General features: G+C 43.6%; 1 protein-coding gene across 1 annotated transcript in view; it reads right to left on the reverse strand.

Moving 5' to 3' along the window:
* The window catches only part of ARID4B (AT-rich interaction domain 4B), a gene marked incomplete at its 3' end in the record, with an annotated part of 1242797 nt that overhangs the window by 287981 nt on the left and 929279 nt on the right, over positions 1–25537 (reverse strand). Inside the window, 1 exon segment of the mRNA XM_082250934.1 lies at positions 12544–12766. Within this exon segment, the coding sequence (XP_082107060.1) occupies positions 12544–12766 (223 nt within the window).

Raw genomic sequence — 25537 nt, forward strand, 5'->3', positions numbered from 1 at the left:
GTGGCCAACGGATGTTGAAAATAAATAGCCAAGGCCTACACTTGGCCCTTGATAGTGCCCAAAGCCAACCGCTGCTCAACCCCTTTTTGTAAAAAGGGCAAAACCCCAGCTGCAGAAGACAAGTGAGGGTGCAGCTGCAGCGATTCACACCATGAAATCTACGATTTCCAGGTACGATGATAAATCTTCCTGGATGTCAATTTCCTGGCCTTCAAAGGTGTAGGAATCACCAAGTCAGATAGGCCTCTATCCCTCAACACCTTGCTTTCAACAGCCAAGCAGCTAAAGCCAGCGACCGTAAAGCAGGATGGAAGATCGGTCACTGAGACAGCAGATCTTCCCACAGAGGAAGTCTCCATGGAGGATCTATGACCATTCTTACCAGGTCTGCGTACCAAGACCGCCGAGGCCAGTCTGGTGCCACCAAAATTACCAGAATGCCTTCCACCGCCACCCGATGAAGTAACCTCAGCAGGAGTACGAGAGGAGGGAAGGCATAAATCAGCCGATACTCGGTTCAAGGAGCCACCAAGGTGTCTGTGGCATCAGCCAGAGGATCACTTGACCTGACCACAAACCGCTGAACTTTTCTGTTGAGCAAGACGCAAACAGATCCACCTCCGTAGTCCCCCACCGGACACACAGGAGGTGAAACACCTCCCGATGAAGGGACCATTCCACTTGATCCAGCACCTAACCACTCAGGTAATCCCCTTGCCAATTCTCCACATCCGGAATTTGAGCTACGGGAAGGCCCGGAACATGGACTTCCGCCCAAATCAGAATCTCGGCCACCTCCCTGGCCGCCAGGACACCCTTGGTGCCCCCTTGTTGATTGATGTAAGCCACGGCCATGACATTGTCCAATTGTATCCAAACCGGGGACCCACGTAGCTGACTTGTCCAGTGGAACAGGCAAAGCTTGATTGCTTTGAGCTCCAGAATAATGATCGGCAAGGAAGACTCTTCTGTCGACCAAATCCCCTGAGCACAGAGCTTCCCCAGCACTCCACCCCAGCATGACAGGCTGGCGTCCGTGGTGACCACTGTCCAGAACAGCAGCAGGAAGGACTTGCCCTGACACAAAGCTTGCGCCTGGATCAAATAGGATAGAGCTGACTTTGTGAGATGGCTCAAACAAATCTACTGGTCCAATGACCGAGGGTCTCTGTTCCATTTTGCAAGAATTTCCTTCTGCAGAGGCTTTGAGGGAGACTGAGCAAACGGGACTGCCTCGAAGGTCAATACCATCAGACCCAGGGCCCTCATGCAAGTCCACAAGGAAGACCGATCGGTTTCCATCAGCAACCTGATCACCTTTTGCAACTTCTGAAGCTTTCCAAGGGGAGAAAGACCCAGAGCAGAGTCGAGAGTCAGCCCCAGATACGTGACCCGTATGGATGCGTCAGAGCAGATTATTTTAAACTGATCGTCAACCCAAATTCCTGAAGGGTCTGAGCTGTGATTGAGATGTTGCCCAACAGATCCGAATGAAAGTCTGCTCTCAACAGGAGATCGTCCAGATATCCAAAAATCGCAATTCCTCTCTGACGCAACAAGGCCAGCACCAGGGCCAGGACTTTGGTCAAAACTCTGGGAGCGGAGGCAAAACCAAATGGTAACGCCACAAATTGAAAGTACTCCTCTGCCACCGCAAAGCGAAGGAATCGCTGATGTCCCCCGAAGATGGGGATGTGCAAATACGCATCTTTGATATCAATGGAGGCCAGAAAATCCCCCTGATTGAAGGATGCCACCACCAATCGAATTGACTCGATTTGAAATTTCTGCACCTGCACAAAGCGGTTCAGAGCCTTGAGATCCAGAACTGGATACACCTTGCCCTCCTTTCTGGGCACCATGAACAGATTGGAATAGAAGCTGTGAAAGCATTCCTGCTGAGGAACCAGCACGATCACTCCTTGAGCCAGGAGATCCTGCACAGCCTCCCGGAGATCTTTCAAACGATTCGGAGACCGGTGAAGATTTGACTGAAAAAACCCGTCCACCGGCCGGGACCGAAATTCGATCTTGTACCCGAAATTAATCTGTTTGTGAACCCATTTGTCTTGAATGAAGGAAGTCCAGGGTTCCTGAAAGAAGTACAGATGTCCCCCCACCCCAGAAGCAGGTGAGGGTGCCTCTTCATGCTGAAGAGGACTATTTCTTGCGACCCTGAGGCACGAAAAACTGCCTATGAGCGGTAAAGGAAGGCCCCCGCTTAGTATGGGGTGTTTTACCCTTGCAAGATTGAGGAAGAAGAGTACCCTTCCCACCAGTCAGACCCTTGATCAACTCATCCAGTGAGTCGCCAAACAATCGCTCTCCCAAAAAAGGAAGATCTTTCAGGGCTTTTTTGGAAGGCTGGTCAGCCGACCAGCTCTTCAGCCAAACCATGTGTCTTAGGGCCATCCCCACAGCCAAAACTTTCACCACCAGGGGAGCCGCATCCAAGGAAGCATCACACAGGAACACCAGGGCCTGAGCCATCTGGTCCATAAGTTCCATCAGCTCCAGGGGAACTATGTCAGGATCCAAGTTCCCCTTCAGAACCTTAATCCATTCCGTAACCGTCTGTGATACTAAAACAGACACAAAAAACGGTATTAGAATAGAACCCGCCAACACATGAAGATGGCGGGCAAGGGATTCCACCCGCCTGTCCACAGGATCCGTAAAAAAATGGGTAATCTTCCACAGGCACTATAGTAGATTTGTTCAACCTGGAAACGGATGATCCACCTTAGGCGGTACCGTCCAGTGGTTGGAAGCCCGTCTCCGCAAAGGGATAACGGCATTTAAATCGCTTAGGCAGTACTAGCATGTGCTTGATGCGCCACCATTGGTCATTAACACCATCATGAAAAATCACGGTACAAGGAAAAGCCTTTCTCGATTTTTGGGTCTTGTGGGAGCCAAAAGGCCGACGTGGGCTCATCTGCCATTTTCAAAGTTTCCCCTACTGAAACAATCAGGGCTTCCACCCAAGCGCGTTCCCGCTCCAGCTGAAGACAGGTCCTTTTTCACCATCCAGTTGCGAGGACAGCGACCCCTCAGGTAGAAGGGGCGTCCATGGCGACCAGATCAGCCTCTGAATCAGAGGACCCCACCAATGATGGAGAAGGCAGCGGCCGTTTGCGGCTGGTAACCTTTTTCATTACAAAATCGACCTTGGTCGCAAGGCTTTCCAGAGCTGCTGAAATCACAGCCAGCGACTGCGTGATCCAGACGGTCTGAACGGGCATCGCACTAAGTGGTTCTGAGGGTGAATTTACTGCCTGGGACTCCATATTTAATGCAACAGAAAAAAGGAGTACTGTCACTTTAAAAACGCCGATTCCGGTTCCGACCGCCGCGGTCTGCAGAGTCCCCCTTAAATATATACCGACAGCAGAGTGTGCAGGGATATGCCCACAAAGACCCCAGTACTTTACCACCTCCAGAGGAAACCTCTTGAATCGGACTGTGCAGCAGGAAGGAGTAACAGGATATGACATCAGCCTGGTGTGTGAAAGGTCACGCTGCCTGTGTAGCTCCACAGGGCTACACAAAAATGGCTGCCAATGCAAATCAATAGGAAGCACAGGAAAAATGGCTGCCCCAAACAAGTCAATGGGAAAAATATTTGCGGGTCCGGGACCCCCAATATAAAGGCCTCAAGGATTTACAACCAGACTCAGCAGGGAAAAAGGTGCTATTGCCACCCCCAGGGTGTCAGGCACCCCAGCTATAGCGCCCCCCCCCCGGGGGGCGGAGGACAGGACACAGGGCCAGGTACCTGACAGGCCAGGGGAATCTTTTAGGTAGTCCAGGTCCTATTATCCCCAGGGGAGGGCCCACATCCCCCCAAGACAACAGAAGGGCAAGGGGGCTACATTTACCCACCAAACCATGGACTGGGTGGGCTCCGCTCTGGGCAGAACAACCTCCCACCTGGAAATGGGGGTGTTGCCAGCCGAGGGGTACGTCGAGGTCGTCGCGTCCCAACGAGACATCCACTTGCAGGCTCGTCCTCATCCACAAAGGGGCACTGTCGTGGCAAGACCTAGTGCGGGACTATAACCAACTTACGCTCGTAGGCCAGGCTGGGGAGACCTTAAGGATCTAGATTATCCAGTGCAAAACCCCAGCCGGCATTGCTTGTAGATCAGCAGGAGGATCCCCCTGAACACTAACTAGCAAAGTGAGTAAAGAGAAATAAAACAAAATATTCTGAAAAGAATAAAGAAAAACTGAGACCGGAGTCCCAGCAGGAAACCTAGGTCCTACTCCTTCTCAAAGCAGAAACAAACTGGCTTGCTGGAGCAGAGGGTGTGGGTTAGACCTGTGGGGACAGCCCGGTGGGCTTGGAGGATTATTTTTTTCCTGCCTACAGCGCTCCATATCTCATAACTAGTGGGACGTCCAAAAGCAGTGCCAAAAGGAAAATGAGGGGTGGGGAAAATAACTCAAGGCTATACATAAGCATGATGCCAAAGTATCTACCTTATAGAATTTTGTGAAGGTATGCACAGACAAACAAACTGGCCGCCTTGCAAACTTGCGTTATTGAAGCCTGATGACAGAAGGCCCAAGAAGCACTCCGTGCCTGAGTAGAAAGCGCTGTGACAGGGAAAGGTGGAACCTGACCTTTAATGGAATAGGCCTGAATCATTGTCTGACTGATCCATCTGGAGATGGTAGCCAAGAACCATCCAGCCCTTTTCTTGGTCCGTCTGTAACCACAAAAAGCGAGTCTGACCTCCGAAAGGACTCAGTAGTTGCCAGATACAACCCAATCTCACGAACCACATCCAAGGTATGAAAAGCAAATTCCTTGGGATGAGCCGGCTTGGGACACAAGGAAGACAACACAATGCCCTCATTCAAATGGAAGTCAGAGACAACTTTGGGCAGGAATGATGGACAGGGATGAAGAACCCCTTTATCCCTATGGACCACCAAATAGGGACTGTGACAGTATATCTAGGCATGCAGGTGTCCCCCCTGGTAAGGGATTTCTGTAGAATGAATGTCACTCCTCTCCTCCAGAGGTTTAGAGACCAGATCAAGACATGGCATTCTCTGTACTTGTCGGTGGCGGGTAGAGTGAACTTGATAAAAATGGTAATCACGCCGCAACTACTATACATGTTACATAATGCTCCTATGGTAATCCCTTTAAAAAATTTTAGATGAACTCTATCTTTCGCACACTGATTTGGAAAAATGTGACTCCCAGAATCAAATTAGAACACTTGCAGAGGCCCAAGGGCGAAGGAGGGCTTGCTCCAACCCAACCCATGGTTATACTATTTACCTGCACAATTGAAAAACCAGATAGGGACACTGGGTGAGGACAACACAGTAGATAGCATAAAGGCCAACCCATCCCTTGGGATAATGAGGCATACAACTCATAAAGGTCCTCTGCCCTCGGCGTTGGAGGCGCAGGCATTCGGAAAACCGCATAAAAAGTGCCAAACCTACAACCTTGTCCAAGAGGTATGGAATAAAACTAAATATATACAGGGGGCAGAGGGTTATACTGATTTTAGTCCTATATGGCTTAATGATATGTACCCGGAGATTGCTAAGCTGCAATCAGGGGCCAAGTGGAGAGAGTATGGGGTGACACATATCAAACATTTTTCAAAATGGGATACTGCTGATATTTGCTGAATTACAAGCTAAGTACAACCTCCCATTTTGTATGCATTTCTTATATCTACAGCTACGACATGCGGTTAATGCTTTAATAACATTTTTGTTTGGATATAAAAAAAAGAGTGCGTGGCTAGGGGTCGCTGAAAGAATATTGCCAAGGCAGACACCTGTCCCTTGATGGTACTTAGGGCCAACTTCTGATCAACGTCCCGTTGAAGCAACGTTAAGATCCATGCCACAGAAAAGGATCGAGGATGAGCGCCAATCAACTCACACCCAGAAATGTATGCTTTCTATACACGATGGTAGATCTTGCTGGAAGGTGACTTCCTCACTTTTACCATAGTACCCCTCAGTACCTGGCCTTCAATAGCGAAGCCATTAAAACCAGCGACTGTAAAGCAGGATGGTAGATTACTCCTTGGGACAACTGGTCTTCTCTGAGAGGAAGCCCCCAAGGGACGTTTACAGCAACCAGGATAGTTACATAGTTACATACATAGTTAGTGAGGTTGAAAAAAGACATCAGTCCATCCAGTTCAACCTATGATGTGTGTGTGTGTTTGCTTTTAACCATACATTGAATACCCCTGTATGTTGTGGTCTTTAAGGTGTCCATCTAATAGTTTTTTGAAACTATCAATGCTCCCTGCTGATACGACTGCTTGTGGAAGAGAATTCCACATCCTTACCGCTCTTACAGTGAAGAACCCCTTACGCACTTTAAGGTTAAACCGCCTTTCCTCAAGTTTTTGTGAGTGGCCACGTGTCTTATTGTATCTCCTTTCTCTGAATAGTTTGTTCCTTATGCTCGGGTCGCCAGTACAGTATTTGTACATTGATATCATATCCCCCCTCAATCGTCTCTTCTCCAGAGAGAATAGGTTCAGTGCTTGTAGTCTTTCCTCATAGCTGATGTCCTCCATTCCCCTAATTATTTTTGTTGCCCTTCTCTGGACTTTCTCCAGTTCCAGCACATCCTTCCTGAGGACCGGTGCCCAGAACTGGACAGCATACTCCAGATGTGGCCGGACCAGAGTCTTGTAGAGCGGGAGAATAATCTCTTTATTTCTGGAGTGAATCCCCTTTTTTATACATCCCAGTATTCTGTTGGCTTTGCTTGCGGCGGCTTGGCATTGCATGCCACTGCCAAGCCTGTTGTCTACCAGTACCCCCAAGTCCTTTTCCATCCTAGACTCACCCAGAGGTCCCCCCCCCTAGTGAGTAGCTTGCTTTCTGGTTTCTGGCCCCCAAGTGCATTACTTTACATTTTTCAACATTAAATCTCATCTGCCATGTAGTTGCCCACCCCGTTATTTTGTTCAGGTCCGCTTGCAAGGTTTCCACATCCTGCATAGAAGATATTGGCATTCCTAATTTAGTATCATCCGCAAATACTGAGATTGTACTCGATATCCCCTCCTCCAGATCATTTATGAATAAATTAAACAGGATTGGTCCCAGGACAGAACCCTGGGGGACCCCACTTTCCACACCTGCCCAATCCGAGTACTCCCCATTAATCCCCACCCTCTGTACTCTCCCCTGGAGCCAGTTCTCTATCCAGGTACTCACCTTATGGTCCATACCTACCTTCCTTAGTTTGTACAGTAAGCGTTTGTGGGGAACGGTGTCAAAGGCCTTTGCAAAGTCCAGATACACCACATCCACAGGCTTTCCTTTATCTAGGTGGCAGCTCACTTCATCGTAGAAGGTTAATGGATTGGTTTGGCACGAACGATTTTTCATGAATCCGTGCTGATTACTACTTATAATACCGTTTTCATTACTAAAGTCTTGTATGTGGTCCCTTAACATCCCCTCCAACATTTTGCAGACTACTGATGTTAGGCTGACCGGCCTATAGTTACCCGGGATACACCTCGGCCCCTTTTTAAATATTGGTACCACGTTGGCTTTTTTCCAATCAGCTGGCACCATACCCGTCTGTAAACTATCCTTAAAGATCGAGAATAATGGTCTGGCAATCACCTGGCTGAGCTCATTAAGAACCCTCGGGTGCAAGCCATCCGGTCCCGGGGATATATTTATGTTAAGTTTCTCTAGTTTAGCTCTAAGTCTATCCTCTGTTAGCCATGGCGGCACTTCCTGAGGTGTATTATTTAGTTCGGCCTTACAAGCAAGGTTCGTGTAGCCCCCCAATTCCTTTGTGAAGACTGAAGAGAAGAAATTATTTAACACTTCCGCCTTTTCTCTGTCCTCAGTGGCCATTTTTCCTTTGTCATCTTTTATGGGGCCAATGTGTTCTGGCCTCGCTTTCCTACTGTTTATATACTTAAAGAACTTCTTGGGGTTCTTTTTACTCACCTCCGCTATATGTCTCTCTTGTTCTATTTTAGCCGCCCTGATTTCATCTTTACATTTCTTATTACACTCTTTGTAGTGCTTAAATGCTGCCAATGACCCCTCAGTCTTGTATTTTTTTTGAAGGCCTTTTCTTTAGCTCTAATATACAGGATGATTGGAAGATCCTCGCTCTTGATTCCTCGCATGAACTACGGAAGAAGCCTCAGCCGAGGATGATACTGGCCTTACCGTGGCCCTTGGACGCCTGCGGCGTCTGCCAGAGGAACCCGTGATCACGCCACGAACTTCGGTATCCTCCAGTGGAGCCAAACCTGCTAAAGGAGCTGCATGTAGAACTGTGCAAACATAACTGTTTTTAAGGTGGACACCATCAGACTAAGAACCTGTATGCAAATCGGGAGAGAGAACTGTCTATGTGACAGCAGCCGGTGAATCAAGGCGTGTGGTTTTTGAAATTTCTCCAGAAGAAGGACCATCCTGGTCAGAATTAAAATCAGACCTAGGTAATTCAATTCCCTGTATAGGGGTAGGGGGAACCTTAGATAGTTTGGACAACACCTGAACCTTTGTAGGATTTTGCGGAACTCCTTGACGCTCAGCAAATAAGTCCACAGGGGCCAAAAACCAGCAAAGATATCCCCCCACCCCAATAATGGGTCAGGGCAGATCTTCATGCTGAAAGGATCCGTCTGTGGGTCCAGAGAAGCTAGCTCTAGGCTTACCAGACCAAGGTTGCTAGGAACCTCCCGAAGATTTAAAAGATCTATTTCCCTTATTCTCCACCCCAGAAGCACAAAATAATTTCCTATGGGCTGAAAAGGAAGGCCCCTGTCTGCGGCGAGGTGCCTTCCCTTTCCTTGACTGTGGCAGAAAAGTACTTTCTCCCCCCCCCCCCCGTTATACCCTTAATGATGTCATCCAGGGTAGCCCCGAACAGGCGATCGCCTTCAAAAGGCAGATCAATGAGAGCTTTCTTAGAGGCTTGGTCTGCGGACAAATTCTCAAGCCACAGCGCTCGCCTAATCACCACCGCTGAAACAGAAAGTTTGGACAGCACAGAAGCTGTATCCAAAGCTGCATCACAAATAAATTGCAGCCCATGGACCAACTGGTCCACTAAATAAACATAAGCAGTGGGGACCTGCTTACCCCCCAGGCCCTGGCACAAAAACTTGGCCCATTCAGTTAGGGTCTTGAGACACCAGGGCTGAGGAAAAGACTGGCCGAAATGCCAAACCAGCCATAGTAAACATGCTGCGTGCCACAGCCTCCGCTTTCTTGTCAGCCGGGTCCTTAACTGCTTGCCGACCGCCGCAAGTAGATTTACTGCGGCGGTCAGCCCCTGCCAGGCAGAGTGACGTTAATTAACGTCACTAGCCTGGGAGGGTCTGGGGAGCGAGCGCGCGCCCGCGGAGGCGCGCTCCCGCTCCCGCGCGGTCACGCACCCCCCCCGCGCGTGTGACCAGCGGACCCGATGTCTGCCGGCCACTCGGCGATCGTCGGGGGAAGAGGGAGAATGTCAGGCAGCTTGTGTAAACAAGCTGCCTGTCATTCTCCTCGCTGTAAAGACACTGATTACACGGATCTAGTATGTAGATCCGTTGATCAGTGTCCTTACAGCTAGAGCCACAGCCAATCACAGTAAGAATCACGCCCCTAGGGACACACACAGCCCCTCCCTCCCAAATACAGTTAACCCCTTCACTGCCAGTGTATTTTTACAGTAACAGTGCATATGTATAGCACTGATTACTGTAGAAATGTCACTGGTAACCCCAAAAGTGTCAAAAATGTCAGTCAAGGGTCCGATCTGTCCGCCGCAATGTCGCAGTACCGCAAAAAAAATCGCAGATCGCCGCCATTACGCGTTAAAAAAAAAACAACAAAAATGACAAAAATCTTTCCCTTTGTTAGTAAACGCGATAACTTTTGCGCAAACCAATCAAAATACGCTTTTTGCGATTTTTTTACCAAACATAGGTAGAATAAAACAAATTGGCCAAAAATGTTAAAAAATTTTGATTTTTACATTTTTTTTGGGGAATTTCATATAAAAAAATGTGAAAAATATTGCTATTTTTGCAAAATTGTCGCTATTTTTTTGTTTATAGCGCGTGATCAAAAAATCGCACAGGTGATCAAATACCACCAAAAGAAAGCTCTGTTTGTGGGAAAAAAAGGACGTCAAATTCGTTTAGGTACAGCGCCGCACGACCGCGCAATTGTCCGTTAAAGTCACGCAGTGCCGAATCGCAAAATACCCCCTGGTCTTTTAGCAGGAAAATCCTCCGGGGCTTAAGTGGTTAAAGGACAAGGATTCCACTACTGGGATCATGTTTTTTTTATACTCCTGCAGAAGGCGATATAAACCTATAGTCATGATTAATGGAGTGCTGTGTCTGTCGATGAACTAAAGAGAAATACTGTTTATTAAGATTTACTGTGTATATTATTTGGAGTGATGAGTATTGTATGAACATATTTTTTTTTGGTAGGAAGGAGGAAGTTTCACACTTGTTTGATATTATAAGCACTAGTGCACTTTTTTTGGTATACACTTTGCACAATGATTCTAATTACCAAATTAGCATAGCACTGCATCATTTTACTCTACAAATTTTAATATAGATGTGGGGGAGCATTTGATAGATGTGAGCAGCTGCTACAATACAACCACGTATATAGATTACTTATACACTGTAGCGCATAGGAATCCCTTCATTTTTAACCAGAGGAAGAAGACATCAGCGCAGCTAAAAGGACCTGAGGAAGAAGACATCACCGGAGAGAGAACTGGAGGGAGAAGAAATCAGACGGAGAAGACGCATTAGAGCTACTTCAATAAAGGACTTGTCAAAAACCTGTGTACTGGTTTTATTTATCTCTGACATTTTTTTGGGGTGAATGAGTTAGGGGTACAATGTACACCATACTCATTCACAAAGGGTGGGGGGCTGGGATCTGGGGGGCCCCTTATTAAAGGGGGCTTCCAGATTCTGTTAAGCTCCCACCCGCAGAACCACCGCCCAGGGTTGTAAAAAAAAGGCCCTTGTCTTCATCAACATGGGGAGAAGGTGCTTTGGGTTGGGGGCGCAGAGCCATACCAAACTACAACTGCGCTTCAAACAAAACAGAAACAAACTAACAATAAAAAAATAAAAGTGTTAATAAAGTTAGACTTATATGCAGACCTTTTATTTGACTGCAATTCCAATTGTTCATAAAAACATCATGCTTAACCAGTAACAAAAAAAAAACACATGCAGTGATCAATTAAAATTAAAATCAATTTGAATAAAAATAAAAAATATATAAAAATAGTCCACAACAGTGTAGTTCAGTGTAGTTTATAATAACTGTGAAAAATATCCCAGTCACCTGTCATCTTCTTTAATCAAAAATACTCAATCCTTCTCCCTTTGTGGGTGTTCCAATATAACAAATCTGTGTTTCACCACAAACGTGCTCCTCCCTTCAGTTTAACTCTCACCGTTAGTAATGCGACCTTGCAATTAAGCTTGGTCAGAATACACCTTTTAGCCTCTCCTGGGCTTGAGCAGAAGTTGCCAATAAGCTGTCAATGATTGCTCTTTTTACGTCACCCCACTCCGCTTGTTGATATCCAGGTACCATAAGTGAAAAAAATCGCAATAGTGCTTATACCTTTTAAGCACGTATACCTTTTAGTTTCAATAATTTTTATTAGTAAATCAACAACAATAACAGTACGCGATAAGCCGCAAAGCACAGTTGAGTAGTTACATTGAGCAAACAAATATTCACAATGTGCAATAGACAAAGGAACCAACTGGCAATATCGCAGTTAACAGAATGAACAAAAATGCTTATACTGGAACTAAGGATGTCCGCCCCCCCCCCCCCCTGGGCACCCCATAGGGATCAAACTGTGCCCAAGGGGAGGGAGCCCTCTATAGCATAAGGGAAATCAATATACACATCGTACGGTTGGTTCCATGGGATTGAACCCATTGCTATACCAAAGAGGAGCTGGGGTGGGGAGGGGAGGGGGGGGGGCACAAAAAACGTATACCTTTTAAAAAAATATATCTTTATTTAAAAAACAACAAATGCTAGGTACTCAGCACTTTTATGTTTTATTTTATACACAATATTTGTCAATTTTAGTGCTTCACAAGTTTACTAGCGTGGTAATTCTTTTTATTTTATTTTTATATATTTTACTTGCCAGAACAGCTCACCCCCCTTACAATTCTTAACTGTTGTGTCACTTGCCCTTCCCTTTAGATTGTAAGCTCACATAAGCAGAGCCCTTCTAAACTTCTTAAATTTTATTGTAATGCTGCTGTCTCTCTTTATTTTGTAAAGCACTGCACAAACAGTTTGCATTACATAAATCCTGAATAACAATCTGGCTAGACAAAACACATTTTTAAATTTTGTAAAAAACATTTTGTATTCCAATTAAAATGCCAAATAGTGTGGAAAAATGGTTACCACATACTCTCACTTGTGAATACAACAGGCGAACATGTGAAAGGCTTTGTGATTACTTTAAAATTTACTTGATCAATAAATTTATAGACTTACCAAGTTCTGGAACTCTTCATTTAAAACGGAAGTATTTTTTTTAACACAACAGTCATTCTTTATACTAGTTTCCTCAATGTTTCCATCATTTTTGATTTCTTGTTTTAGGACATTTGTACTTTCAAGATTATTATCTTTACTTGATTTTGGAATTTTCTTCGGCAGGTCCATGTGGAAACAAATATTGGTGGAAGAACAGTATTCTTCAAAGCCGTACAAATACCTATAAAAATTGGGGGTAAACATTAAACTAAATCCTTCATAAAGCAAATAGAGGAGCTGCAGTGAATGACCATTCATGAAATGTTGGTTGCATGGCTGTTACTTTGAATCAATAGCTTTAATACAGACTTGGGATAAGTATGCAGATCAAGAAAGGCAGAAGTGTATATCTGCATACTTGCTCTAGGTTAGCAGATAATAGTATTGAAGCAAGAGGGTCAGCATGACAGCCAGAAAAATACCATTCTCAAAAAAGGATAGCAACTGTCCACATTTCTCTCATGACAGTTTCCCATTAAAAATAGCAATTGTAATACACATCAATAATTAAACATTTACAAACTAGTAGCGTTGAAGCAGTTTATAGCCCTCTTAGGGGTAAATGTGCAGTGCCTTGAAAAATAATTCATGCCCCTTGAAATTTGCCACATTTTGTCATGTTACAACCAAAAACGTAAATGTATTTTATTGGGATTTTATGATAGACCATCACAAAGTGGCACGTAATTGTGAAGTGGAAGGAAAATGATAAATGATTTTCAAAATTGGTTACAAATAAATATCTGAAAAGTGTGGAATGCATTTGTATTCAGCCCCCGAGTCAATACTTTGTAGAACCACCTTTCGCTGCAATTACAGCTACAAGTCTTTTTGGGTCTCTACTAGCTTTGCACATCTAGAGAGCAAAATTTTTGCTCTGTCAGATTGGATGGAGAGCATCTGTGAACAGCATTTTTCAAACCTTGCCTCAAATTCTCAATTGGATTTAGGTGTGGACTTTGACTGGGCAATTCTAGTACATGAATATGCTTTAAACTAAACCATCTCTGTGTTGCTCTATCACATAAAATCCCAATAAAACTGGCTATAGATAAAATACATTTATATTTTTTGGTTGTAACATGACAGAATGAGGAAAATTTCAAGACACCGTATCTAGCAAATTATTGATAAAACTAGACACAAATCAGGCTGCCACTCTATATTTGAGACAGTTTTTTTTATATATTTGTGACCTCTGCACCTATAATCTTGGGTAATTAACAAAAAAGTGCAGATATAATCAATTTTCGGGCAATTCTCTTCTTAGACGCTGGTCACCAGAACAGATGTCTTCGTTAGAAATTTTACCTTCACCTTGTGTTTTGGTAACAACTGTAAAATTTTGGATTTCCCATCACTTTTTGTCTTTCTTTCCTGACCATGCAGGACAGGCAGAAAGGGTGAATCTATCCAGCGGGTACAGAGATGAAAAATGAACTAGAAGCAAAAAACAATTCTATCTTGTCTAACCTCCCATCACCAACTGATTCTCCCATCCACACATTGGAGGTGGATGAAGGAATCTCCCTGCTGCGCTATTGTATTCCAGCATTGGGGCGACTATGCCGCCAGATTACACTGATCTGCACTGCAGCCAATTGGCTGCAAGCGCTGATCGAGCAAAAATATACCAACAATCCTGTTCAGGAGGAATTTATCATTAGATCCACTCGATTGGGAATGACCATACATGGATCAAAATTTTCCATATTTGACCAAATTGTGATCTATAGCCAGTTTTAGAGTAGCTCCCAGCGACAAGAAGGGTGTTTTTTACAGGATTACTAGGAGAACATGAAGTGGAAATAGCCCCAAAAATAAAACTACAGCTGAAGCGTTGTCTGATAAGCTGTAATATACTGTATTACTGTACATTTTTGATTTGGAGTTAGATATGCTTTTAAAAAAATGGTCTTGCAAATATAACATACAAGGACTAGGGATGATTGAACTTTTCAAAAAGTTTGGTTCGGCCAGAACATCCGAACTTCCCGAAAGTTCGGCCCGGATTTCAGAACCCCATTGAAATCAATGGGACCCGAACTTCGGTAATCAAAAAACACCATTTTGAAGCCCTACAACCCAATAAATGCCCCTAAAAAGTGCCTAGGGTTCTGGGTCATGCCCCAAGGACTATTAATCACACAAGAAAAGTTCTTAAAAATTGTCATTTTTGATAGAGAGCCAATTATTGAAAAAAAAAAAAAAAAAGATTTTTTGATTTTGACTTTGGATTTAGTATCTGGGGGGGGGGGGGGTGTCTAAAAAGTGTACCTGTGAAGTTTTAGCTCTGTAGCATGTCCAGAACCATAAAAAAAGAGATTGTTTGTATTTTGTCACTTTCAGAGCAGGGATATGGCTCCGCTCCTGTCAGCATTTTTTTTTTGCTGCAGGCGTTGCTAGTGCTTTTTTGAGGACATGTTTGGAGTCAGGCATGACATCTGAACATGTCTATAGGGGTATATATACATACACCCATGTCTGTATATATACACCTGCACATATATAGGTGTTAAAGGAGCAGAACACTATACTTTTTCTAATGAAATAATTTGCACTAATATGGCTACGCTCCCAACACACCTATATATGTGTAAATGTAAAATACATATCAGTGTGTGTGTGTATATATATATATATATATATATATATCCCTATACAGAAGTTCAGATGTTTTGCCTGCCTCCAAAGAACCCAAAAAAATGCCCAAAAAATGCCTGCAAGAACAAACCTGGGCATTTTTTTTTTTGGCTCTGGCATTTTTTTGGGTTCTTTGGAGGCAGGCAAAACATCTGAACTTCTGTATAGGGGTATATATATACACACACACACACACATGTTTTTATATACCCCTATACAGAAGTTCAGATGTTTTGCCTGCCTCCAAAGAACCCAAAAAAATGCCCAAAAAAATGCCAGCGCCAAAAAAAAATGCCCAGGTTTGTTCTTGCAGGCATTTTTTGGGCATTTTTGTTGGGTTCTTTGGAGGCAGGCATGACATCTGAACTTCTGTATAGGGGTATATATACACACCTACACATATACAGGTGTGAAAGTAGCACAACACTATACTTTTGCTAATGAAATAATTTGCACTAATATGGCTAGGCTCCCAACACACCTATATATGTGTAAGTGTAAAATACATATCAGTGTGTGTGTATATATATATATACCCCTATACAGAAGTTCAGATGTTTTGCCTGCCTCCAAAGAACCCAAAAAAATGCCAGCGCCCAAAAAAAAAATGCCCAGGTTTGTTCTTGCAGGCATTTTTTTGGGCATTTTTTTGGGTTCTTTGGAGGCAGGCAAAACATCTGAACTTCTGTATAGGGGTATATATATATATATATATATATATATATATATATATATATATACACACACACTTATATGTATATTACACTTACACATATATAGGTGTGTTGGGAGCGTAACCATATTAGTGCAAATTATTTCATTAGCAAAAGTATAGTGTTCTGCTCCTTTAACACCTATATATGTGCAGGTGTATATATACAGACATGGGTGTGTATATATACCCCTATAGACATGTTCAGATGTCATGCCTGACTCCAAACATGTCCTCAAAAAAGCACTAGCAAACCCTGCAGCATAAAGAATGCTGACGGGAGCGGAGCCATATCCCTGCTCTGAAGTGACACAAGAGAAACGATCTTTTCTCTATAGCGGTCACCCTGCTATGGAAGGGTTTTGTCACCCTTTCATAGCAGTCAGAGTCAGTTAACCCTCACTACACTACGGTCCCCTTACACTTAACACTTTCCCTACAGAAACTGAATAAATTAAAGCTAACTATAGTGGAAAATAGCACCCTAACTACACTAGATATCCCTTTCCTCACACTAAAAATTGCTAAATGACACTTTGTAACACATTGTAACAGAAGTAACAGAACATCATTCCACTCTCTTCCATGTCCCTATATAATAATGCTAGGAATTTGGCGGGGGCTATCTTATATACTGGGGGGCGTATTCACTAATGATTTGACTATGGACCCCCTAGTCACTCCAATCACATTCCTAGCATTCTCCTGCCCCCTCAATTTGCTTTTACTGATGGTTCTGGTCCAATCACGGGCTTTTAAAGCCCATTTCCTGAACCATTGCATTTTGGTCGGTTCTGGTTGCCGAATTCCAAACTTTTTGGGCAAAAAGCTCTAAATTCGGCCGAACCACGAACAGCCAATGTTCGGGTCGAACCGATGGTCGATCCGAACCATTCGATCATCCCTAACCAGGACAGTTGTGGTAGTAAAAAGTAACCATTATCTACTCTATCCAAAAATTAAAGTAGCTGTTCAGCCAAAAACTAACTCGAAAGGTACTTACGGCCACATTTTTTTTTTTTTTTCTTCCAAAAACTGATTTTTATTGAAAGGTATATGAAGGTTTACAATAAAGTCATGAAGGGATACAGAGAAGAATACAACACATTGTCAATTACAAAACATTCAAAACCATGCATATTGGCAAGAGTGAGGATTCCAGCGGCATCCAACGAATAGTTATGTTATGATACACAAACATTTTTAAATAGAATAACAACAACATATCCTCTGTCTGATACTGGAATGCATCTCATAGAAAACGTAGAGGCTGTATGGATATATAGGAGGTTGTATTGTAAATGTTGGGTGGCCCCCAAGAGGCCTATATAGATCAGAAAATAATACTGACATAAGCAGTTATGTAAGGGTACAGAAGTTTGTAATATTATTTGTCATATGGGGGGGGGTAAAGAATAGAGGGGGGTGAAGGGCAGGAGAGGGGAAAATGAGCAGTAGGTGGGAATAAGAGAGATACAAGAGAGGGGCGGGTTTCCCCTCTCAGTCTCCGCCCCCATCCGGACAGAGTCAACTGCAAAATGTAAAAATTAGTGATGAAGTCAAAAGTCACACTATAGGTCATATGAATTCCCCAATTATACGTAGTACAGCGCTATGGATCCTCTCACACTCATCCCTTGTTTAGGGGTGAGAGGCTCCTTGTCGCGCTTTAACGCAAAGTTATTGTGGGGTATTGTATATGTGGAGTTTAAACGGTCGAGATACTGTTAGTGTAAGTGGATTGATTAACCTTGCCCTATCAATGATTTGTATCTATCTGTGTTACGGAAGTGATTCCAGCAGTCCCATGTATGGGAGAATTTAGCTGGGAGATCTCGGGTTATAGAAATGAGTTCCGACATCTCTGCAATCCTATCCACTCGTTTGAGCCATGGGGACTTGAGTTGATCTCCAGTGAAAAGGTATGCACATCTTGGCCGCATTGAGTAGGGGGAGAACTAAGGTTTTCCTGTAGCGATGTGTAGGCATGTCAGAGTGATGGAGAAGAAGCTGTGTTGGAGTGTATTCCAGAGGAAGTGTAAATATCAGTTCTATTAATTCATGTATCTGTGTCCAGAACAGTTGAATTAAGGGGCGGGACCATTAGATGTGTAGCATTGTGCCTGGTTCTTTGTTGCATCTCCAACATATATTGGAAATATTAGGATTATATTTGTTTAGAACCGTTGCGTGCGGTACCAACGGGTTAGAATCTTGAAGTTGTTTTCCTGGATCGATACGTTAAGGGACCCTTTGTGTGCGATCATTGATATGTGTTCCCATTGTTTGTCAGACATTTCTATGTGCAATTCTTTTTCCCATGTTGTACGAGCTCTGTTAGACTTGGTGGGGGTATTGTAGAAAAACATGCTGTATATCAAGGAACTCACATGTTGCTGAGGGTTGGATTGTGTACAAAGGTGTTCAAAGGGTGAGAGTTGGCGAGAAACTGATGATATACGGTCTGTAGTTCGGAGAAAATGTTTGAGCTGGATATGTGTCAACATAGGAAGAGCAGTGTGAGTTGAGCTTAGTGTTAGGGAGGTGCGTTCTAAGAGTCCGCCATCTCGGAAGAACTGATGTGTTAACATTTCAGGGTATTGGCAAGTGTTCTTTAGGAATTGCGTCGACATACCAGGGGGGGGAGGCTGGGTTTAATCTGATTGGCGTAAGAGGACCGGGTACAGAGGAGAGATGTAGATGTCGACAAGTATCTTCGAAGCAGTGGAGCATTGCATTAATTAGGGGGTGTTCTGTTAGGCTTGTGGGGATATGTTGAGTTGATATCCATGGAGTCGATCGTAACGGAATGGGGGAAAATGAATTTTTGAGTTGGACACAGCCACATTCTAAAACTAATCTATCTAACCATGTAAAGCAAAAATGGCTATACATAACTTTTCTAAAACCGATCTGGTCCAGTCTCCAGCGGCAGATGCTTCGTGCAGGAGACAGCAGATGAGGGTTGTGAAATTACATCATCCATAGAGTTACTGTGAGGCTTCCATTGTCGGCTGCCTCCCCTACACATGCCTACACACAGAAGCCGCCGCTGACAGCTCAGCGTGGGACCAGATAGGAGCAGCTGCAGAAAAGGTATGCATATAGATTTTTGCTTTACAGGGCTAGATAGATTAGTTTTAGAATGTGGCTGTGAGTAGATTTAGAGTCTGTTAAATTGTAGCTACAGAAAAAACTTAAGGTAGAAACCCAAAAACTATTACACAATGCCATTAACATGAATTTATAATGTTACTACAAAGCAATAACTGTATCCATATGCTGTTCCTAACTCAGCCTCTCTCAACCGATATGCCGCGGAATCATGGCAGAAGGGCTGTCAGATGAACCCGATCTCCCAATCCCTGCCGAACTGTACATCGGAAGAGAGTGTGCTGTACTCTTTGCTTCCCCCTACAGTTTAGCACTTGATTGTGTGAGGAAAGGTATTGTACAATAACTTTTTAAAGGGCTTTATACATGTGTCTGTGTACATGTGTGTGTATGTATGTGTGTACATGTGTGTGTGTACATGTGTCTACATGTGCACGTGTCTGTATGGGTTTGTATTTGTGTTTGTGTGTGTACGTACATGTACTATTACACATGTGTGTGTATATGTGTAGTCAAAAGAAGACAGCGCTTGCAAAAAAAATCATACAAAAATTCATATACTCAAAAAACAAATAATGAAGAAACAACCATGTGAAGTGCACAGTGCTAAAAAACATATATAGGTGAAGCCCTCTCCAATGAATAAAGGTGCACAAGTGCTTATAATTAATCAATATATAAATTTAAATAGATAAAGTCCAAATCTTGTGCAACTGGATAATGAAAAATATTAAAGTGCTGGAGTGCTGATAACACCAAGGTGCTGGGGTACAAAAAAATCCGTGCAGGGTGCCTTAGATCCCTCCAAGAGCCACACTCACCAGATATGGTGGACCCCTAATAGGGGTCAAACCAGATATGAAATTTGAACGATCACCCAGGACCACAGACAACACCAGAACTGCCTTATCCTCTTGGTACAATTCGGGTAAACACCTGACACTGTTGGGCTCAAGCGGAAGCAGTGGACCACATTGTGAAGCCAGAAGGTATAGGGGTTTTATTATAATATAAAATCTACTTACAAATAAGATGAAATCATATCGCATGTACAGGAAAAACCAGGCTGGACGCCGCAATACACAGTAACTTCCGGGAATGCTTACGCGTGCATTCCACGGGACCAGGAAGTGATGTCAGCTTGCTCTGCCGCACCGGAAATGTGTAAAAAGCGTTTCGCCCTCCCACTTGGGCGTTTTCAAAGACATAATTTCTGGTATCTAGCCATGCTTATATACTCTGTCCAGGTAGTAACTGACCAATCATGGATCTCAAAATATATTATGAATGAATTAGAGTCTGGCCTCACTTCCTGTTTACAAATCTATCATCGAATACAACAGAAAACTCCTATTTTGGAAAACTCCTATTTCTCCATTGGAGAAGGCTTCACCTATATATGTTTTTTTAGCACTGTGCACTTCACATGGTTGTTTCTTCATTATTTGTTTTTTGAGTATATGCATTTTTGTATGAATTATTTTTGCAAGCGCTGTCTTCTTTTGACTAGACTTTCTATCTAGTAATTTCTGCCTGGTGAGCAGCTGCTGCAATATTTCACTTTTATTTTAGCACACTTAGCGTGGGTTTAATTAATATATCTTTATGTGTGTGTATGTTACTTTTAATCCAAACCCCCCCCCCCCCCCCATTCATGTACCATCAAAACTGCTTCTTTAGAGCTTGCTTGGGATAGCAGCAAGAACTGCTGCTTCTCTGAAAAGCAATCTATGCTCAGATCGCTTTTTAGAGGCATTTGGCAGGTGGTAAAGAGGCAATATGTTGCCTCCTCACCACCTGTTTTAAGCCGGTAAATGCAGGACCACCATACTGCAACCGTGCAATGCACACAGTTGCGGGGCAGTTGCAGTGCAGCCCCATTCACCCTGGGTATACCTCCAGCTGCAGCCACATGTGTACACCCCCAGCTGCTGCCTCTGCAGCTAAAGGGGGAGCAGTTGGGGGTGGTAAAAACCGCTCAGCCATGTGGTTTTACTGCCCCTCTAACCTGACATGTGAACAAGCCCTTGGGGTTCACATCTGTGTGGATGTGATTAATTTCAATGGGCTTCTCTACCCACAGAAATGCAGGGAAATAAGTCACAGACCCTTTTTTTAAATTGAAATTCAAGTTTATTTGTAATGAAAGCATAGTAACATGGTACATTTCGAACAATCTAACAGAAACATACAGTAGGTTAATAATCCAACAGCACTACAACCATAATAATGTGATATCATCATTGTGGAATACAGAATATGGAAAATATAGTTGTATTCCTGAACCATCTGCATTTTAACCCATCAAGGTACAGTGATTGGTTACCATTGTATGTTGGCATGGCGGGCACTCAGCAACTGTATCCTCCATGCATCGTGTGTCTTCCACAGGAGTTCAGTCACTACAGGTAATAGAGTGTTCCAGCCACCTGTTCCAGACCATATCATATTTAGCTGGACAGCCTCTATGGCGATATATCAATTTTTTGTAAGGGAGAGTAGAATTTACGTCCATTATCCACGCCTGTAAGGTAGGGGGGCGTACTTGCATTCATGACTTGGCTGTAAGCTTACGGGCGCTGAAGAGGGTTTCATGAAGGAAAGTGACAAAGAATTTATCTGCATTAATATCTGGTAGTATACCAAGAAGACATGCCCTGGGGTCAAGTTGGAGAGGTGAACCCATGTGGTCATGCAGGAATTTTACTATTTGTAGCCAAAAGGTCCATATTTCAGGGCATGACCATATTAAATGAATGAAGGTGCCTGGCTGTGTGTTGCATCTGGGGCAGTGTGGGCTATAGTTCAAGCAATATTTAGCAATTCTCAGTGGGGTTAGGTAAGCCTTATATATGATGTACAGTTGCATCAAATGATCAGAGAGTCTAGGTGATGAAAGTTGGGGACTTTCTAGAACTGCGTCCCAATCCGTCTCATGTAGGAGACCAATATCCTCCTCCCAACGGGCTTGCGCCTCATCAACCACACTATTGATGACCTTGGTGCGCAGTTCGAGAAATTTAGCAGATATAAATTTGGTTTGGTTGTCGCCTATAACATCTAACACAGGTGCATACAAAAGTTGCCGTGTGGTTTCGGCCCTTACCCCTATGAGAAGACCAACAAAAAATAATAGAAAGGAAAAGATGGGGCCTTGCAGGCCAGTGGGAGTAGAAGGATCAGACGCAAAACCAATTTATAAAACCAAATAACATTTTATTGGTATATAAGATAAAAAGCATGGACTACCATGCATATTGGGTGCAATTAGACTAACATACAAAATAGTAAAATCAAGCAGGATGAGTCCTGCAGGTTGCTGGCGTACTACAGCTACTAAGGGCCTGTGGAGCTCGGGACTTATTGTACCTTCTATCAAAAATAGTGATACGTATATGCATGTCTTTTCTTGCCTGGAGCCATTCCTGTACCAAAAATAGGTTTTTCACCGCTGTTCTCCCGGGACTTCTAGATCTGGGTTATGATGCCTTCTATGACCACATAAAATGTGCCTGCCCCTGTCCGCTTGAGGCTATCCCTACACCATAATAGATCTTTTATACCTAATGCTGAGTATCCATAATTTTGAATATATCAGGGAGAGGGTACGGGTAGTCGAGATTCCCAGGGGACTACCATCAGTGGAGATTATAAGCCTTCCCTGTGTGGTACACGAGGGTCCAAACTTTTGAATACAGCACAAATAGAATGTGTATGACGCCAACATGGAGCTTATATTTTGAATACGGAAGCAGTAATCCCTATTCTGTGTCGTCACAACCCTGTCATCTACTCTGAGTCATTACCAATAAGGAAATACCGGTCTGTCATGGTCTCTCAGGCCCTGAGGAAGCCTTGAGCGAAACGCGTCGGCTTGCTGGGGACCTACATTGACCGATTCCATCGTGAGACCTACTCTCCATCCTACACAGGCTCTTTGGTTTTGTTTCCCTTATGGGATGTATTTCTATGTTGTAAATGACTCATCCTGCTTGATTTTACTATTTTGTATGTTAGTCTATTTGCACCCAATATGCATGGTAGTCCATGGTTGGTTTTATAAATTGGTTTTGCGTCTGATCCTTCTACTCCCACTGGCCTGCAAAGCCCCATCTTTTCCTTTCTATTATTTTTTGTTGATCTAACACAGGTATTTTAGGTATAGTGGGGATTTGACCCGGAAACTGGGTCTGTAGAGCGTGACGTAACTGGGGATATCTGAATAGCATATGTGACGGGAGGTTGAACTTGTCTTTTAGGGACTGAAATGGTCTAACTCCAGTATCGCACATAAGATTAACGTCCGGAATCGAAGTTAATTCTGCCAAATGTGTATTATGCCATAAAGGAGTGTGGGTATGAACATGTGTGGTCTCTAGTTTCTGAAAGGCCAGTTCCCAAATCTGTCTATTGTAAGATAATATGGAGTCTGAGTATTGGCTGAGGTTGCGTGTCCTCGTCCATGGAAGATTACCTGTAGAGGGGTATTGGCGGCTCGGTTTGTCTGTCCACAGGACAAGCGTTTGGTAGCGAAGGGTTTCCAAATTATGGAAATGGTAAAAATTAGAAATTTGGGACGCCAAGTAATATGAGTGGAAGTCTGACATAGCCACGCCTCCACGTGTAGTTGGGTTTTTAAGTGTGAGCCATGATAGTTTATGTCGCACTTGTCCCCATACACGGGAGTTAAGGATAGTGTCAATAACTTTGAATATTTTGAGGGGAATCAGGGTCGGAGAGTGCCAAAACGTATATAGGAGTTTGGGTAGGAGGATCATTTTGATGAGATTTACTCTGCCCGTTACTCCAAGAGGGAGTCACGCCCAAGTTGGGTACGCATTTTCAGAGTAGTGATTAGAGGTTCAACATTGTTGGAGATGTAGTCCTTGGGTGTCTTAGTAAGGAATACTCCCAGATAATGTATTACATACAAAAAATGGAAAGGAACATGGACTTTGGAGGCACTGGGTACTTAAAACAGAACATTTTATTAAATCACATACGTTAAAACATCAAAAAAAGAAAAAGTAACAATCACAAACATCCACTTCCAAAAAGAGGGGGGAACAGAAATACAAATATAACCAATTATGGCAATGACAATGCTGATTTGTAATTAACAGATACAGATCATTGGAATAGCATGATATAATGGTTAGTACTTCACATCAAGGCGATCCGCCGAAGGTGATAGGGTGATGTACTGTCTTCCCAGGGAGATCGATCAATGTATTTACACATAGAGATAATAATTAATTGAGCCGTGTTGCTCGACATGTTTCGCATTAAGCTTCATCTGGAGCTAATAGATCAATGCTCTGTATATAATCAACAAATCATGGATGATAGTAGCAAAAAATACCAAAAATACGGGGAGGGTGGATGAGGAGTCCAAATCATCACAGTTTATCATATATAAGTGCCCAGTTTGCCGCCATCTGGGAGCGCATTAAACCTACCTTCCCAGATAATGTATTGTCTAAACTCTCTTTAGTGGTTGAGAGGCCGAGGTTCTCGTAGGGGGAAAAGAATCCAAGGGGAGTATTTGCGATTTGGCCCAGTTAATTCTCAGTCCAGAGTGACAACCAAAGTCTTTCATAGTTTGTAAGGCAGTTTGCAATGAAGGTCCAGTGTCCAGAGCCACAACTGCCTTGGTACCTGCTCGGTTGTGACTTGCCTATATATTCATATACAGACGGCGTATATTCATAGCCTTTTTTTTCCCTGGCATGAAGCCCATTTGGTCTAGGTGTATAAGGGATACGATTACCTCATTAAGGCAGGAAGCAAGAACCTTCGCCAATATCTTGATATCTGCCTGTAGTAATGATATTGGGTGACAAGATTCAGGGTATCGGGGGTCTTTGTCAGGTTTGGGAATTACGATGATCGTAGCCTCCCACATGGACTCTGGTAGGGAGCCTGTGTCGTATGTCGTTGTAGAGTGACAACAATTCAAGGGCCAACATGTCAGAATAGGTCGCATAAAAGTCTAGGGGTATGCCATCAGATACAGGGGTCTTAGCTGAGGCAAGCGAGGCTATGACAGTAGCTATTTCATCCATGGAAAGGGGAGCTTCAAGCTCAGCCTTCTGGGGCCCGGATAATTGTGGGAAAGCAAGGTTTCATAGGAAGGTTTGGGTTTCTAGCACATGGGCATTCGTTTGTGAGGAGTATAATGTTGCATAAAATGAACGAAATTCTGCAGCGACCAACGAGGGGTCAGTGACATGCGCTCCATGCGCATCAACCAAAGACACCACAACCAGAGGCCTAGAGTCCTGGCGAGCCAGATATGCCAGAATTTTGCCTGCTCGTTCACCCTGCTTAAACACACGCTGACTATAAAAGAAAATGTTCTGCCTAGCCTTCTCATAGTATAGCTGGTCAACAATTCAGGTTTGGGATTTAAGTGCGGAGATGTTCGTAGAAGAGGGGTCTAAGGTACAGGAGTCTGTTAGTTAAGACAGTTAAGCTAGTGCT

Source organism: Pelophylax lessonae (assembly GCF_965119305.1).
Source record: "Pelophylax lessonae genome assembly, chromosome: 3".
Taxonomy (NCBI): Eukaryota; Metazoa; Chordata; class Amphibia; order Anura; family Ranidae; genus Pelophylax; species Pelophylax lessonae.